The sequence below is a fragment of the Cupressus sempervirens genome, chromosome 9 (assembly GCF_028749045.1).
Source record: "Cupressus sempervirens isolate cs-2001-9-10 chromosome 9, ASM2874904v1, whole genome shotgun sequence".
Lineage (NCBI taxonomy): Eukaryota > Viridiplantae > Streptophyta > Pinopsida > Cupressales > Cupressaceae > Cupressus > Cupressus sempervirens.
In genome coordinates this window covers 588,092,760-588,109,562 of record NC_143126.1, presented here as the reverse complement: position 1 = coordinate 588,109,562, position 16,803 = coordinate 588,092,760, and the positions used below count along the sequence as shown (strand labels likewise).

General features: G+C 34.4%; 1 protein-coding gene across 3 annotated transcripts in view; it reads left to right on the top strand.

The window, feature by feature from the left end:
• Positions 1–3,156: 3,156 nt before the first annotated feature.
• Positions 3,157–16,803, top strand: part of LOC149540053 (DExH-box ATP-dependent RNA helicase DExH18, mitochondrial-like) — a 43,696-nt gene continuing 30,049 nt past the window's right edge. The window contains exon 1 of one of the 3 annotated variants that reach the window (XM_089801248.1): positions 3,157–5,842. In XM_089801248.1, coding sequence (XP_089657374.1) covers positions 3,537–5,842 — 2,306 coding nt within the window. In that variant the 5' untranslated portion in view covers positions 3,157–3,536. The remainder of the gene's footprint in view (positions 5,843–16,803) is intronic. The other 2 variants (XM_089801247.1, XM_089801246.1) reach the window with 2 other exon arrangements.

Below are 16,803 nucleotides of genomic sequence, written 5' to 3'. Positions count from 1 at the left end.
TCTTGAGAAGTGTAGTGAAATGCTCTTCCTAAAATGGAAGTAATTGTTTAATAAAAATATATACATAAAAAATACTTTATTTTTCTCTAATGAGAGCAATATTCTTTTGTCCATTGCACACCACAATTTTCAACATGACGAGTGCTTTTTTATTCGTTTAGTCCTAATTTCCTGAGAATTGAAGAAACTCGTATTTAATTTGAAGCTTCATAACTTCAAACTTTTGTTTCTTGGTATATTGTAGATGAAGTGGACAAGGCAAGAGTACAAGTGATATTTTTGTTGAAAGCATGGGCCAAAGCACTAGAGAGAGAAGTCTAGGATTTGGAAAACATTATTTAGAATTGGTTGTGGTAGAGGATGTCTCTTATAGAAAGAATGGTGCTTAGTGTCTTGATAACTTCAGAGGCCCAAGACATTTGAAAGTGCATGAACGATATTATTGAAGGAGTTTTGAATAGAGGCTATAATGTGAGCCTTCCAAGCGCTTTCTTAGCTCTACCTTTACATAAGATTTTTACATTTCACGCTAAATTAGGGCATTCTAGAGTGTTTCACCTCAAATTAAATAAAGAAGATGCACATTGTTTACTTTGACATAGACGAAGTCTAGTCTTGACCATCATTAATAGAATCCATATGGGCATAAAACCCAAAAGCTACCCAAAAAGTGGACCCTTCCTAAATAAGGGGCCTCTAAGTTTAGCAAGACCAATAACAAGAGTTATATATCCTGAACCATCTTTTATTTTTAGAATAGAACCTCTAAGTTGTCAAAATTAGGCATGTAGACTATTTGACAAAATGTGGACAATCTTATAAGCAAAAAATGACCAATAATTTAAGATACTAGCATGGTCATTTTCTTTGGGACAAACTTTAGGATATGGAGGGATTTATACTATTTAGAAACCAACTTTTAATAATTAGTTTGCAGAAAATTCCACCAAAATATTGGAAAACAATTCCAATTTTATGCCCCCCTTCCACATATCCTTGGCATACCCATTGCACACCAAGGTGCAATTGCTAGTCCTAATACACTTGACAATATGATAGAGTGAAAGTAGGGTCCAACATTTTTGACATTTACATTTATGATGTATAGTGTGTAGTCTTAACCAAAAAAAGAAAAATAGTAAGTGGGAAAACATCATTCTAAGACCGTCTTCCTATTTAAACCAAGAGTAACTGACATGAGCCAACTAAATGACTTCAACTTCCTACATTGATCAAAACAAAGGAAAATCACAAGTAAAAGTAATGCAACTAGTGGTAATGATATATATGGAAAATATGAGGCCAATAAAAAATAATGAACATAATGAAATATTTTAATGACATTCACAAGATCAAATAGTTTATAAAACCAAGAAAAAAAACACTCTTAATTTATCTTCACACTCTTTTTTACATTAGATCATCCCAGTCTTTTTAAATTATCTTACATTGATTCTCTTCAATTTTAACAATCTATTTAAAAAATAGATAGTTAACTTTGTATAAAAACACATTTAATAAAATATAAAAAATAATTAAATATGAAACAAAATAGTAAGTAATAAAATAAAAAACAAATTTTTATTTTAAGCTATTTTAATTTTAATTTTATGAAAAATATCCTATAATGTAGGAATAGAAAAATATAGTGGAGCTAAATACAACAAAAATAGCCTTTAGCGCTAGGAATAGAACAAGAGATGTAAGCGTTATAGTTCTTGCCACATGCATGATGGTTGCAATGTTGGGGTTGAAAAAATAAAAAGTAGAAATAAGATGGACAAAATAAAATTTAGAGAAGTAAGAAAAAAACTAATAGATGTGCATTGATGAACATGGAGTAGTGATTCTATTGCTAGTTAATAGCCAAATGCATGGGGACTTTATGCCCCTTGGCTAGCCACAACGTTGTTTGAGTGTTGTACACTAAAATTTACAGGTTCTTTTAAGAAGCTCATAAGACTACACCAATGGAAGTACATTGCGATGTTAAAGGAGCAATGCCAAAGTTGCTGGAGTGAAGGCCTTCCGACTCATAAGAAGTGATAAATGGATCATTTATTTAAAAAAAATGATACAATATGGGATTCCACCTGCATGATTCTTTTGTTAAGCCACCTATATCGGAAAAAAACTGTTATTATTTGTACTTTAAAGGCACATTGAAGAGAGAGTTAAAAAAGAAGGAAAATGAAGATTTATATATATGAAGACATATTAAAAAGAGAGATAATGATAATAGAGATTTATAGATAGAAATGAAGGATACAAAGAGATTTAAAAGAGAGAGAATGATAAGTTATTATAGGGACAATGAAAGATAGTTGGAAGAGAATTTAAAAAAAGATTAAGGATTATGTTATTTTAAGAAATATTTAAATAACAATTATAAAATTGAGTTAAATAAATGAAATATTTGTTTCTACCTTTTCCAATATAAATTCAAATATTAAATTTTAAAATATAAATTGTTGACTACTTGATCCAAACCAACAAAAAAATTAGTTTGTTTGAAGAATAATATTAGTTTTATAAATTTTAAAATGAGGAAAAAATTAAAACAAGATTGAAAAAATGGCTAGTTAAACATAGTGTGAAAAAAATTAAGATTTTACAATTCGCAAAAGTAAGGAACAATGTAAAACTAATAAATATATTTAAAATAGAAAAAACATTAAAAACTAAATTTAAAATTCTTTGTAACAAAATTTATAAATATTTTTAGTAAAAATTTATCAAATCATTATATTCTTAAAAATACACTTTTGTTATTAATTAATTTAATTAAAATTTAGAATAAAAAATTAAATTCTAAAACTAAAATAAAATAATTTTAAATTATTATGAAGAAAAAATTAAGTAAATGTATTTTTAAATGATATGATAATTAATTTTTAATAAGATTTTAAATAAACTCAAACTCAAAAATAACCTAGATTGATATATTTATAATGTTGGATAAGAAAAATGATTTAGTTATTATTGATTACACATGCATTTATGTCTTAAGAATGCAAAAATAGTGTAGACCAAACAAAAATGTCATTTATAACATAAAGAAAAATGAAAAATAAATAATAGTGCAGATCAAACAAAAATGTCATTTATAACATAAAGAAAAATGAAAAATAAATATACACATTGTAAGTTCCATATAAACTTTTTAGTTCTTTAATTGATTAGTTAATCTAATTGAAAGATTGCATCCAATGAAAAGTATCCCGCCTAGGAACTAAAATTATACTGGATCTGATAACGAAAAATGAGTTCGTTGATGGCTTACGGATAGAAAGACATGTTCAGATATCAGTTCCATGCAATTTCTGGTACGTTCCTTAGCGTTGTTGTTCGTGGAGAAGCTAACTAAACGAAAGAATTTCATTCCATTAATAAGAACTTCAATCCTTCCTGTAGGATGTCTTTTTTCACTACTTTCCAAGTTTCCAGTATGAGTCTTGTTATCTATTTAAAACCCTGAACCCTAAACCTTAAGCCATAAACTTTGATATCTACACCGAGCATTGTTTTGTTCAGCAATGATAGGGGGCCAAATGGTGGTTCTTAGAGCCCTAGTTCTGAAAAAAGCACTTTTGAGGGGTTTGGGTTCATTAAAATCTTCATGCCTGCAAATACCATATATTGAAGGGTTGGGTGGCTTAGAATCAGATATCGCCTGTACTCGTGGGAAATCACCCTTAAATCCTGCTCAGTACCGTGGAGCTCATTTATTTAGCGCCAGATCAGCTGATGAATTGCTAAGTCAATTGGTGAAAACTTCGCAAAATGGAAGGAGTTACTCTGCGTTACAATCTGGAGAAAAAAGTGCAGGAAATACGGAGGCTCCAATCAATGTACCTGAAAATGATAAAAACCTAGTAAATGGTAAAGATTTTGATAGTTTGGAAGAAAATAAAAGCAGTGTTAAAAGAGTTGGGGATGTCCGGTCTTGTGATCATGCGGTTTTATTCCAGGAGATGTGTCAGTCTACGAGACCTGCGGAGCTAACTCTGTCCGAGAAACAAAAATTACTAGAGATTTTGCAGTGGTTCGCTCACTCGGGTTGGGCTTGTGACCAAGCTTTGGCTCTGTATATCAAAGATTCAGTTTTTTCGACAGCTGCGAGAAGTTTTAGTAGGTTTGTTATCCATCACAGTCAGAGGGACATATTAGAGCATTTGATAAGGTTAGGGGCTTCAAAAGAATCAGTTCAGTTTCTTTTTCCCTTGTTTGCGGAGTTTTGCATGAAAGAGTTTGAAGATGAGATAAAGAGCTTTAGGAATATTGCTGGAACTGCAGATCTCAGGACGCCACACACCTGGTTTCCGTTTGCACGGGCAATGAAGAGGAAGATCGTGTATCACTGTGGCCCCACAAACAGTGGCAAAACATATAGTGCATTGCAGAGTTTCTTGCAGGCGAAGAGTGGAATTTATTGCGGTCCGCTTCGTCTCCTTGCAATGGAGGTGTTTGACAAAGTGAATGCACTTGGTGTGTATTGCAGTCTTCATACAGGGCAAGAGAAGAAAAATATTCCGTTTGCAAATCACATTTCATGCACAATAGAAATGGCCTCTACAGATGTAAACTTCGAAGTTGCTGTTTTGGATGAAATTCAGATGATAAATGATGAGACTAGAGGGTTTGCATGGAGCAGAGCTTTGCTGGGGTTAAGGGCCGATGAAGTCCATTTATGTGGCGATCCTACTGTTTTGAAGCTTGTAAAGGAAATTTGTAGTAAGACTGGGGATGATCTAATTGTGCATCATTATGACAGGTTCAAGCCTCTGGTCGTGGAAGCCAAGACCCTTCAAGGAAGCTTCGAACACATTGAGTCTGGAGATTGTATTGTGGCTTTCTCACGAAGGGAACTCTTTGAAATCAGAATGGCAATTGAGAAGTTTACTAAACATCGTTGTTGTATCATATATGGCGCTCTTCCACCTGAGACTAGAAAACAACAGGCAAATCTTTTTAACAATCCAGAAAATGATTTTGATGTTCTTGTTGCAAGTGATGCTATTGGCATGGGTCTTAATTTAAATATCAAAAGGGTTGTATTTTATGGTCTCCAAAAATATAATGGTTTCAGACAGCAGCATGTTCCTGCTTCTCAAGTAAAACAGATTGCTGGAAGAGCAGGCAGGAGGGGGAGCCCATATCCAGAGGGACTGACGACTACATTCAAGTTAGAAGACTTGGATTATCTAATAGATTGCTTGCGGCAACCATTTGAAGAATGCAGAATTGCTGGCCTTTTTCCATTTTTTGAACAAATTGAGCTATTTGCCGGGCAGCTTCCAAATATTACTTTTGTTGAGCTGCTAGAAAAATTTGCCAAATGTTGTGTGTTGGATGGATCTTACTTCCTTTGTAAACACGATCATGTAAAAAGGGTGGCACACATGCTGGAAAGAGTACCAGAGTTATCACTTCGAGATCGGTTCAATTTTTGCTATGCACCTGTTAATACACGTGATCCTAAAGCAATGGCCCATTTGTCAAGATTTGCTCAACAATATGGCGAAAATCTTCCTGTTAGAATAGCAATGGGTGTACCTAGAGGATCTGCAAAAAACGATCTGGAGCTTTTGGATTTGGAAACTAAGCACCAAATCTTATCTATGTATTTATGGCTATCTCATCATTTCAGGGAGGAGACATTCCCATTTAAGGAGAGGGCAGAAATCATGGCTAGGGATATTGCAGATCTACTTAACAAGTCTCTTGCTAAAGCATGCTGGAAACCTGAGTCAAGAAACGGCAAGAAAGTTGCCCCACAAAATAAGGGAGCCCCACCACAAAATATTTCCGCTGTTGGGAGGCAACTTTTGATCATAAAAGAGTAAGTTATTTCTGTATTTTGTTACACTTTAATGTAGTATTTTATAATATTTTTCTCATAACTTCATACTGTTTTCAACAAGATAATTTAAGCAATGTGGTTGATAGCATTCTCATATTACAAAGGCAAATTTACACAATTTCTATTTGAAAATAAATTTATAATGCAGAGTGTAAGAGTCATTCTGGTTAACCTGGGCGTATGATTTTTTTTTTAAAATAATGAGGACGTGATTAATTCAGGTGAGTTTGACTTACGTTTCATCAAGCTTTACCTCATACTGCCAAGACGAGTTAACGTATCCAGACAGACTATGCTTATGTGTTTTGTCTGAATTTTGAGTAAGTTAGTGTTGAAAATCTGGTAGCGTCTGTCAGAAACTGTTATATTTATCTGAAACTATCATACCAATTTAAGTAAGCAAAACCTATATATTCACATTATAATTCTCTTGGATTGAGCATTATTTCCTTGCACAAATGCCTATCATGTATTGATTAGTTTGGATTGAGTTTATGATCCATCACCTTATGCAATTCGAAGGTCATATTGTAAACTTGTTTGTTAATCAAACATACCCGATCATGGAGGGGTCTTTTGGAGTTGCTTATGATGAGACTTTGTGTCTCTTCATAAAGAGACTCATATTGATAAGTCAAGACTGCTCACAATTGTATAATATATTATGGAGACCTATCTCCCATCCCTTGAGATGCATCTCGTAGATGAAAACACGTCTCTAGTACCTCAGGCGTCTTCGGAAACTTCCTGACACATAGGGTTCTTTTGGCTGCCATTGCCAACTGTCTCTGAAGTCTCTCAAGCAGAATTTGATGTCTCCTGCCAAAACACCTAGGGAAACATGTGTTAAAAGGCAAAAAAAAAGAAGGGAAATAAATGAAATAAGCAGGCATAATGTTTTGTGCTTATATGTCAGATGATACAAAAATCCATGCAAAGATATAATGATCGGATCAACCACCGATGTGGACATTTGGAGAGGGATATATACAGTTGTATGACTGATTTACTATTCTTGTTTTCAAAGTTCTATGTCATGATATTTTTTGGAAATTATTGAATTATAGTAGAAAAAGTGTCTCCAAGTACCTTTATCTACTATGTTTGAAGATTAGCCATGTGGGTATTGGTTCAAGTCTCGACATCTCCAAATACCCCTATCACTTTGTAACTGTATTTAATAGATGCTTAAAGATGTAGAAATAAGAGGGTGAGAATGTGAGGAAAATCTTGTTCATGGTTTGTTGAGAGAGTATGTAAGTAGAGTGAAAATCAGATTAAAAGTTCTAGAAGAGATTTGGAAGTAGATGCATCACAATCTTTCAATTGAAGTTTATACTCCCAAAAGGGTTTCTCCACTTAAACCTTGGGTTGTGAGATTTACTTTTTGTAGGTTCTTGTAATCTGATATTGTTGATTTGTATCTCTTTGTTATCACTATCTTATAGCGAAGTCATCTTCCTTCTTATTGCTGTTTTAAGTCCATCTGAAGTGATTGTACTTTTTTTCAAAAAGGGGCTAAAAATTTATTCAGATTTAAGCAAAAGGCCCCAGGCCCAACCAAGGACACCCTACAAACAACAAGAAGTTCTAGAAGGAACCTTGAAGAAAGAACAATATCTAATGTTGTTCTCCTAGATTAACTTTTCCAAAGTCTCTGAGTACTTTGGGACAGGAGTGCCTAGTCATCAACATGAAGCCCATTAACCAAGTCACTTCACCTCTCTATTCCATTCATGAGGAATATGATGGAAAGAAATATGCTGATTAGCTCCATGCAAATGCTGCTCATTTAACCAAGGTCACCGGGAGACAGGGAGACTTGGAGGTCTCTGGTACTGGTACAATAATTTTTCAAAACTAGGAGACAGGGGTACTTGGAGACGGCAATTTTTTTTAATAGTTTAAAGAGTCTAATACTAAATACAAAATTTGAAAATCATAATATTGTAAAATTAAAAGACTAAAGTAAATAATAATAGTAATGTCCCATTAATATAGAGTCAAATATTCTAAGAAACCAATGGCGAATCTATAGCAAAAAACACAGTTTCTGGGCGCAAATCTATTATTGGGGGTTTTAAGAAACCCTTGGCGTCACTCCTAGCCCTAGATGTGCAGAAAAACTGGACAAAAATGCCCAAAAAATAGTCACTTTTTTTCAAAAATGGCTAGAAAAAAAATGTGAATATTGATCGTCTATATTCTCAGACAAACCCTTGTTTGAAGCAAATATTTTTGCGAAATAATTTCGAAGATGGGGCTTGATAATTTTAGAAAAGAAATTATGATTTTAGAATTTTTATAAAGAAGTGGCCCTGCTACCATATTACAAAGTAATTGGTTAAATACTTGCTTGTTATTAACAGAGACCGAGAGGTATATATATTACAAATAGATTACCATTAACTAATTATAGATCCTTATCTATTATTATAATAATATTAACATTCAACTGCAAGCTGACTTCAATATAGGTGGTCTTGGAACTTCACCCTTGACCTCCGTTTTCGACACCCTTTGCAATGTATCCATATAATGCTTCAAGACACCTAGCTGGCTGACTAAGGTTAGGAAGTTTCTGTTAGGTTTCAGACCCACTTTATACTGCAACCAATTAATTCCCTTCTTATGTGGCTATTACCTTTAAAATCAAACCTTTTGCAATATTGAAACATCGGAGAGTTGCAACTTTCCGAATCTTTTGAACAAAGAATGATGTGGGATGGCCATTTCTTTGCTAACATATGTATCAAATAACATTCTAATATAAAATGGTTAATTTTGTACACATGTATACCACAACAGATCTGATAACCCCAAATAAAGTTGTGCTCAACAATTAAGGTAATACCAATCTCTGATGAATTCTGTCATGGAGATACACGCGTTGATCTTAACCTTGTCTCCTCTGGATTAATGGCTCACGGCATTGAGAAATAATACCTGGGTGGGTCTGAACCTGTAATCTTCCTTATTACTGCTTGCGCCTCTAGCATCTTCCGAATTATGTCCAGTTTAAATATTATAATTGTTGACATTTATGTGGTCTAGTTGCCACTATACATGATTGCAAGTATGATGACAATTGTAATGTAGGGATAGTTCTTGGTGAAAGACCACAAATACTGACTGTTGTAGTTATATTGAAGGCGGCTAGGGATCATGCATAAACTATGACTGATCGAATATCCAACTGAGGCAATCATTGCAATACTTTACCTTAGATTATATGCAGGAGTGTCATGATGTTCCTCTCATTGTGGCAAATATATTCTTTTCTCTTCAACGTGATCTGTCTGTATATAAGATCGATCTGGAAGCTCTTTATAGGATGACTGTATTTCTTGATAATTATCCCTCCTCCCTGTTTGTATATGGCTATTGGCTGAGGTAATCACTGTCAACTCGTGCACACTTCCTATAATTGTTTTTGACTTTGTAGCATGGTTATATATATGACTATATATAGATTGTCTTTTACACTTTCTTATGGATTGTAGTTGCCAACTTACATTCACTGACTATTGATTACAAATACCATGTCCCTTATATTACATATTGTTCGATCCTTTCTTTTGTATCTATGAGTTTATATCCGCTGACTATTTTGTGTTTTTCATTTCTGCTGATTATCTTGTTAGGCACTGCCTGTAATGCTTGTTCGATGTTTCTTGTCCTTACCGTTTTCTCTAATTTCTATTTGATTTTGTCTGAATTTAGTTTTTAGTTGCTGCTGCATATATTCTTCTCTGACTTGGACTATTGACTAGTCTCTCAATGTGGTTGTTATGGTCTATTTATTTCTAATTATTTTTTTCTGCTTTTACCCTGTAGTATGGCAAGTTCATGCTCTGATACTACTTGTAATGTCCCCTGTTTGGTCCTCTGATTTTTGCAGATTCGTTAAATATCAAATTTTCTGAATAATCTCTTTTCCCGATGTTAATATTCCATATATAAAATTTTCTTCCCTAAAGTCTTGTCCTTCATAAATGATATTATCTTGTTAATAATTATACTATATTTTTTTTCCCTTCCTAATAGATATGATTTTATTCAATGAGCCAGGTTTGAACTTGGCCTGAACCAAGGGTGGATACATCTAGGGGATTCACTATCCCCATAAAGGCACAAGAGAAAAGTCTATTAACAGACCAAATTAAACAATATTGCCTTTGACTACTTTCATATGAGAACCGAGCATCATATCAAAAGAGCCCATTGTTTTGTTCAAACTCTTTCCATCTTTTACAGTAAGCCATCCATCTTCTATCTTAGTGGCTTCATTTCGCCAATCCAAGAAACATGTTAAAGAACCCTGAGCATGTTAAATCTTTCTTTCAAGAAGAGACCGATACAATTAGAGTTCTAAGCAGGGCACATGCCAATATATGTATGTCTGTATGTGTGTGTCCAAAAAGTTCTATAAACCCTTATTCTTGAGAATACCCATTAAAGAGAGCATCTCAAGAGGTGGCTTTATAGCTCTCTATCTATGACGTGCAAAGGCTATGAGATGGAGGCTCTCAAATGAACCAAGCTATGCAACCCTTGCAAGGTGCACCATAGAATGAGTGCTAAATCTTTCTTTCAGGAAGAGACCATTACAATTAGAGTTCTAAGCAGGGCACATGACAATATATGTATGCCTGTATGTTTGTGTCCAAAAAGTATCACACTTCTATAAACCCTTATTCTTGAGAATACCCATGAAAGATAACATCTTAAGCGGCGGCTTATAGCTCTCTATCTATGACGGGCAAAGTCTGTGAGATGGAGGCTCTCAAATGAACCAAGCTATGCAACCCTTGCAAGGTGCACCATAGAATGAGAGTTTCAAAGATGAGAGCAAGAGTGCTAGCATCCAAGAATCACAATGAATGCATTGCAAATGTAAGATCTAAACTAAATGAAATGCACTAGCTAACAAAAAGAACTAAGCTAAATCATAAAGGAAACTAAGCTAAAAAGAAAACCATGAAGCTATAATGCAAGTGAACCAAGATGCAAGTATGAGGAAAATAGTATGAGAATTCAAATGCTCCAAGTCTTCAAAGCTCCAAAAGCACCTAAAATTCTGCAACATACCATTAGCATGAAAGACCAAGATTTGAGAATGAGGAGAGAGCCCTCCCATTTAAAGAAAATGGACGATAGAGATTAAGAGGCAAAAGAGGCATAATCAAGGGAGAGGAATGTATCTTGAGTGATCCATGTGCACAAGCATCTCAACCAATAAGAAACAATGGCTGACTTTAGAGAGAGAGAGAAATGTGTGGAGGAGGATTAAAATATTTAAAAAATAGACGATTCCTATGACATGGAAAATTGTGCATTCATGTGTAGACAAAAATACCTTTTCCTCTTATTTTTAAAATAGGAATAATGCTTTATGTGTGCACACTTATGATAAGTGGGAAGTGGGGATTTTTATTTAATTAAAAGGGAGCATGTTCTTTCAATTAAATAAAAGACTTAGGATAAAGTGGTCAAACTGTAGGTTATAATTGAAATTTTTTTTTTTTGAGGATTTGATCAAAGATAAGCAATAGATAAATAATGCAAAATTGCTAAAAAGAGGGCTTAGAGTCTAGATGACTATTTTTGGGTGATTACATTTGCCTCTCTTTGACTAATGTGTGATTGATCTAGGAACACATTATGTCAAAGAATGAAGAAACCAATCAAGTAGTAGAGAAATTTGACTTCAAAGAATGAAGTACAGAGAGAGATAGCAAATCTTGAATGCATAGTACTGAACATTAGGAGAGAGATAGATAGTATCAATACTTGAGATGAGAGCTGATACGTCAAGCCAAGTAGCCAAAGCAAGCATATGAATCAAGAGCAAATGGAAAGGTCAAGTATATGCTTCTGAGAAATAGATAGCCATAGCAAAAAAACAATTTGCAGCAAATGATAGAATATTCTTGCCCCCTCGGAATCGAAATCGAAATGAGATAGAAGAGATGGAGAAATGAGTTGGATCTAGATCAAATCAAGATAAAGAAAAGTCTATGATGATAGATAAGCGATTAATACCAAAGAGTGACCACCAAGGAGTGAAAATATGCGCCAGGTCGACTAAGTTTGACCAATAAGATAACACATTAGAAGTAGGTCAAAGCTAGAATAAGGATGAAGCAAAATGAAATGAAATGAATAAAAAGAGTTGAAGAGAGAAGAAATGAAGCAATGAAGATTGCCCCAGCAATATTTAAAGATTTAAGCCTCAGAAATGGTTAGCCAACTACGCAAAAGGAGAATTTTATAATGCAACTTTGAACAACAAGATGAACCCAAATTTCAATTTTGATCTCGAAAATGGTTCGAGAATGTCAAAATAATGTAAGAGGTTCAAAAGTGCAGATAAATGTGATGATACAATTAACCCTTTTGATGATTGGATGGTGAAGAGGTGAATGAAAGCCAAGAAGAGATGACAAGATATGAATGAGAAGAAGTGAGAGAAGAATGAACGCATTTAGCCAACACATCCATGAAAGATAAATAAGACTCTATTAACATAAAAAAAATGCAAAGCTAAGTTAAAATGAATCCTAAAATGCAAGACCAATAAGATAACACATTAGAAGTAGGTCAAAGTTAGAATAAGGATGAAGTGAAATGAAATGAAACGAATAAAAAGAGTTGAAGAGAGAAGAAATGAAGCAATGAAGATTGCCCCAGCAATATTTAAAGATTAAGCCTCAGAAATGGTTAGCCAACTACGCAAAAGGAGAATTTTAAAATGCAACTTTGAACAACAAGATGAACCCGAATTTCGATTTTGATCTCAAAAATGGTTCTAGAACATCAAAATTATGTAAGAGGTTCAAAAGTGCAGATAAATGTGATGATAAGATTAACCCTTTTGATGATTGGATAGCGAAGAGGTGAATGAAAGCCAAGAGGAGATGACAAGATATGAATGAGAAGAGGTGAGAGAAGAATGAATGCATTTAGCCGAGACATCCATGAAAGATAAATAAGACTCTATTAACATAAAAAAATGCAAAGCTAAGTTAAAATGAACCCTAAAATGCAAGCTAGTATGCAAAAGGTGTAATTGCAAGGATTATATAGATAGGTCCTAGTTTTTATCATTGAGCCTTATTAGGGACATCAAAAGATCATACAATCATCACAAGTATAACTATGAGGATTTGCATAGGATCTATATCGGATAGAATGTGGGAATTCAACCTATGCATCAAAGACATATAGGTCAAAGATGACTAGTGCAGTTAGATTCCTTAAGTATAGTGTAGCAATATTATGCCTGCATCAAGGCACAAAATGTGAGATGGCCATAAGCATGCATATGCAAAAAACAGACAAGGATGATACGTTATAGATCCTAAGTGTCAAGTGGGAGAAGCAATATGCTCAAGACACCTATGATCGATAAAGTACACCTACACGGAGAAAGCAAAAGAAAACATGCCCCATGCCCCTAGTCCTCTAGTCCGTGACATCCTCGAGAGACTATTAGGGAGGGAACACTCAACAAAGAAATTAACATAGACAAAACACAATTTAAAATAAAGCCAACAAGTCTCAGCCAATGTTTAGTGTTTAAGTGCATATGTGTAAGTCACATGAGCATTTCCTTAGGACTCAAACTTGTCAGTGAGAAATATTGCAACATCTTAGACTGTAGCTAAGGTATCCAATAAGTGTTGAGAGACACTTGATGTCAAGGGGAGTGTTGAAAAACACTTGATGTCAAGGGAAGTGTTGAAAAACACTATTTGAGAGTTGCCAAAGAAACACCAATGCAACAAGGAGACCTATGATAAGCTAAGCAGTTTGTGCCCCCGGACCTAGATTAGAGTCTGTTCTAAGCTAGACAAGGAAAAAAAAAGATGAAGTGAAATGAGCACAAAGCAAAGACTGATAGACATAGGTGCAAGGGTCTCAAGCAATGCCTGTTTCCAGGTTTTCACCACTTGGCATTGTTTCAAGACTTTTTATAATTTTTTTTGTATTTTTGAGATATTTGAATTTTTTTGGTGATACATCAGAGTGCACATTCCTAGATTTTCACTAAGATGATAATTTTATCAGGACATTTTCTGTTTTTTGGAAATTTTTCTTAGCATTATATATAATTTTTTTTGGATTTTTAAGAATGATTTAGAGATTACTAGTTCTCAAGCAAGATCGCATCATTTTGTTCCACTGTTAAGCAAGGTGAAGGGAACGATGAAATAGCAAGCTAATGGGTAAGAAGAGATGGATAGGTAAGGAGTATGAATCAAGTGAAAGTGATCCTCAAAGACCGGCTCCTCAAGAATTCCCAAGCTATGGAAAGATAGCCATATGGAGCAGTTTGTGGATAAGCATAGAAAATCATAAAAGGAGATAGCATGCAGGACCAGTAGTTAAAGTCAATTAGCAAGATAACATATATGATAAGTAGAGGAATAAGAGAGATAGCATATAGGATAAGCAATGAAAACCAATAAGTGAGATAACATATAGGATAAGTAGTGGACGCCAATAAGCGAGATATCATGAAAGCGTTTTTGTAAAAGAGTAGGCATGTTAAGAGACTTCTAAGAACCATGCTTTTATTTATGGGATCAAGACCAAGGGGTGAATTGGATAGGATAGCAATAGGATAGGGCAATAAGAATGAAGGGCAATATGTAGGCTATGAGTGAATGAGCAAGCACAATAGGGAAGTTGATGGATAAGACAGCCAATACACAAGAATAACTCAATTGTCAAGATCACAGAGGAAATATGGAACACATAGATTATGGAAGAATTATGCATGATGAATGTTTTGCTAGGTTTTCATCATGGTACTTATCCAAGGTGCCGCAAGAAGTGGTTTTCACCATAGGATGAATTTATTTCTCTTTACTTTTGGTACTAAGGCGCCACAAGAAATGGTTTTTACCAAGGCACATTTTTTGTTGCTTTTCTATTTTTTTCTTTTTTCTTTTTTGGAAATAGGTTAAGCTTTTTCAAGTTAAATAACGCTCCTATAGGAAAGATAAGTCATGATAAGCGAAGACCATTGATAAGTACGCTCAAAGATGCTGATAGGGTCAAAGAAGAGAGATGGTAGTAGGATAAGTATATGGAGGATAAGAGTTCATGCATTGTAAGGATTGTAGGATTATGGATAGTAGGTAAGTGTAGCTTTGAAAGATTGCATAAGGGTAGGTGACAAAGTGGGGAAGATCAACATTAACACACACCTTGGAGGGTTTTGGAATGATGGAGGAATCATGGATGAAATAGCTTGAGGTTTAGATGTATGAGCTAGTAGCGTAATTTTAAAGGAAGATGGAGTGAAAAGCTTTGAAAGCTTTTGAGAAAGACATTTGGAAGAAGATGGAGTGGAATCCTTTGGAAGCTTTAATATCAACTTTGATTTATTTTCAATATTCAAGTCTTTCAAGGTAAGACAAGATTATTAATGTCCAACAAAAGACCACGAAGGGTCTATGGGATTGAGAATTACAATCATGAAGTTGTCAATAGCAAGAGCACCAAACAGTCTGAGAAAAGCTAAACAGAAACAAGAAAAGAGAGAGGCCAAGGCAAAGACTAGAGAGACTTGGGAATCCATATAGCTTTAGATTTTCTTTTGGATACTTTAGAACACATTTCTTCAATAATGGGTTTAGGAACCCATAGTGAACCTTTGTGGTCTCTTGAATAATTGTTCTATCTTTGTATTCACATGTCAATTAGATAGGACATAGTGATCTTCATTTGTAAATGGATTCTTGTGTTTGTTCTTAAGTTGATCATCCAAATTGCTTCCAAAAGATGGGATTTGTGGATGAATAAGGCTAATATGAATGATTCATATAGATGGATGTAAATTCATCAAGGATGAGTCTCTTTGTTGATCTTGAGGTATAATAGGAGAGCTAGGAGTGGATAATGTAGGAGATGAAGGAACATAAGGCCGCAATATGGAAGGAAGGTTTGAAGGTTTTAGGTTTGACGGATAAGGACCAAGGATAGATTTAGTAGATGTAAAGGGGTAATGAATAGGGATATCAACATCTTTAGAGTTAGCAACAGTGTTCTAGGACTCTACAAGTCTGAGATAGAGGCGGCCTTTCTGAGGCAAATGGCCTCTGGACTTTGACTCGGCCGAGTCCTGGCAAAGTCCACGTGGACTTGGTGAGTCTAGGGACTCTACCGAGTCCCGAGCCCAAGACTCTCCCAAATTTCTTTTTAAATTTTAAATTTTTTTTTTAAAATTTAAAAAGATAGAGATTTCTGGAAGGTGTTTTATTTTCAGTGTATATTAATTCTGAAAATGATGTTGTGGTATGTTATGAATTTATTAAGGATTGAATCTTAAATCTTAAATCTTAAATCTTCAACTTTATATTATGTTATTCAATTTTTTTCCTTCATAAATTCGCTGTCTACTTATGCGATCTATGCAAAATTGTGTATGAGTATTAAGTAGCTTCTATTTATCTCAATTATTCTATATTTGATCTTAATTGACTAAATGATGCATGAAAAAATTGTTAAATCCTTAAGAATCTTTGAATTTCATGGGTTTTTTGATTCGGAGTCCTTGTTGAGTCCTAGCCGAGTCCGAGTCCTAGTCGGATTTTGACTTTCCGAGTCAGAGGCGACTCTGAGTCCCATAACTATGGTTAGCAACGTGGCCAAGGCCATCAATAGACTCCTAATTAGCTTTGAAAGGAGCATTTGAAGTTCGAGCATAATTTTGAAGTGAGCATGGAGAAGTAGAATAACAGGGAATGTTTTAATCTTGACAAGTAGCTTTGGATAGCACAGGCATGGTAACTTTCTCATGATTTTCATTATGGTCAATGGAAATAGTGGAAGTGATGTCTTCATTATACTTAGGAGGTGGGTAAGATATAGGATATGGAAGAGTGTCATCTTGAAGGAGATGAAAGGGTGCTTGATCTTGATCTTTC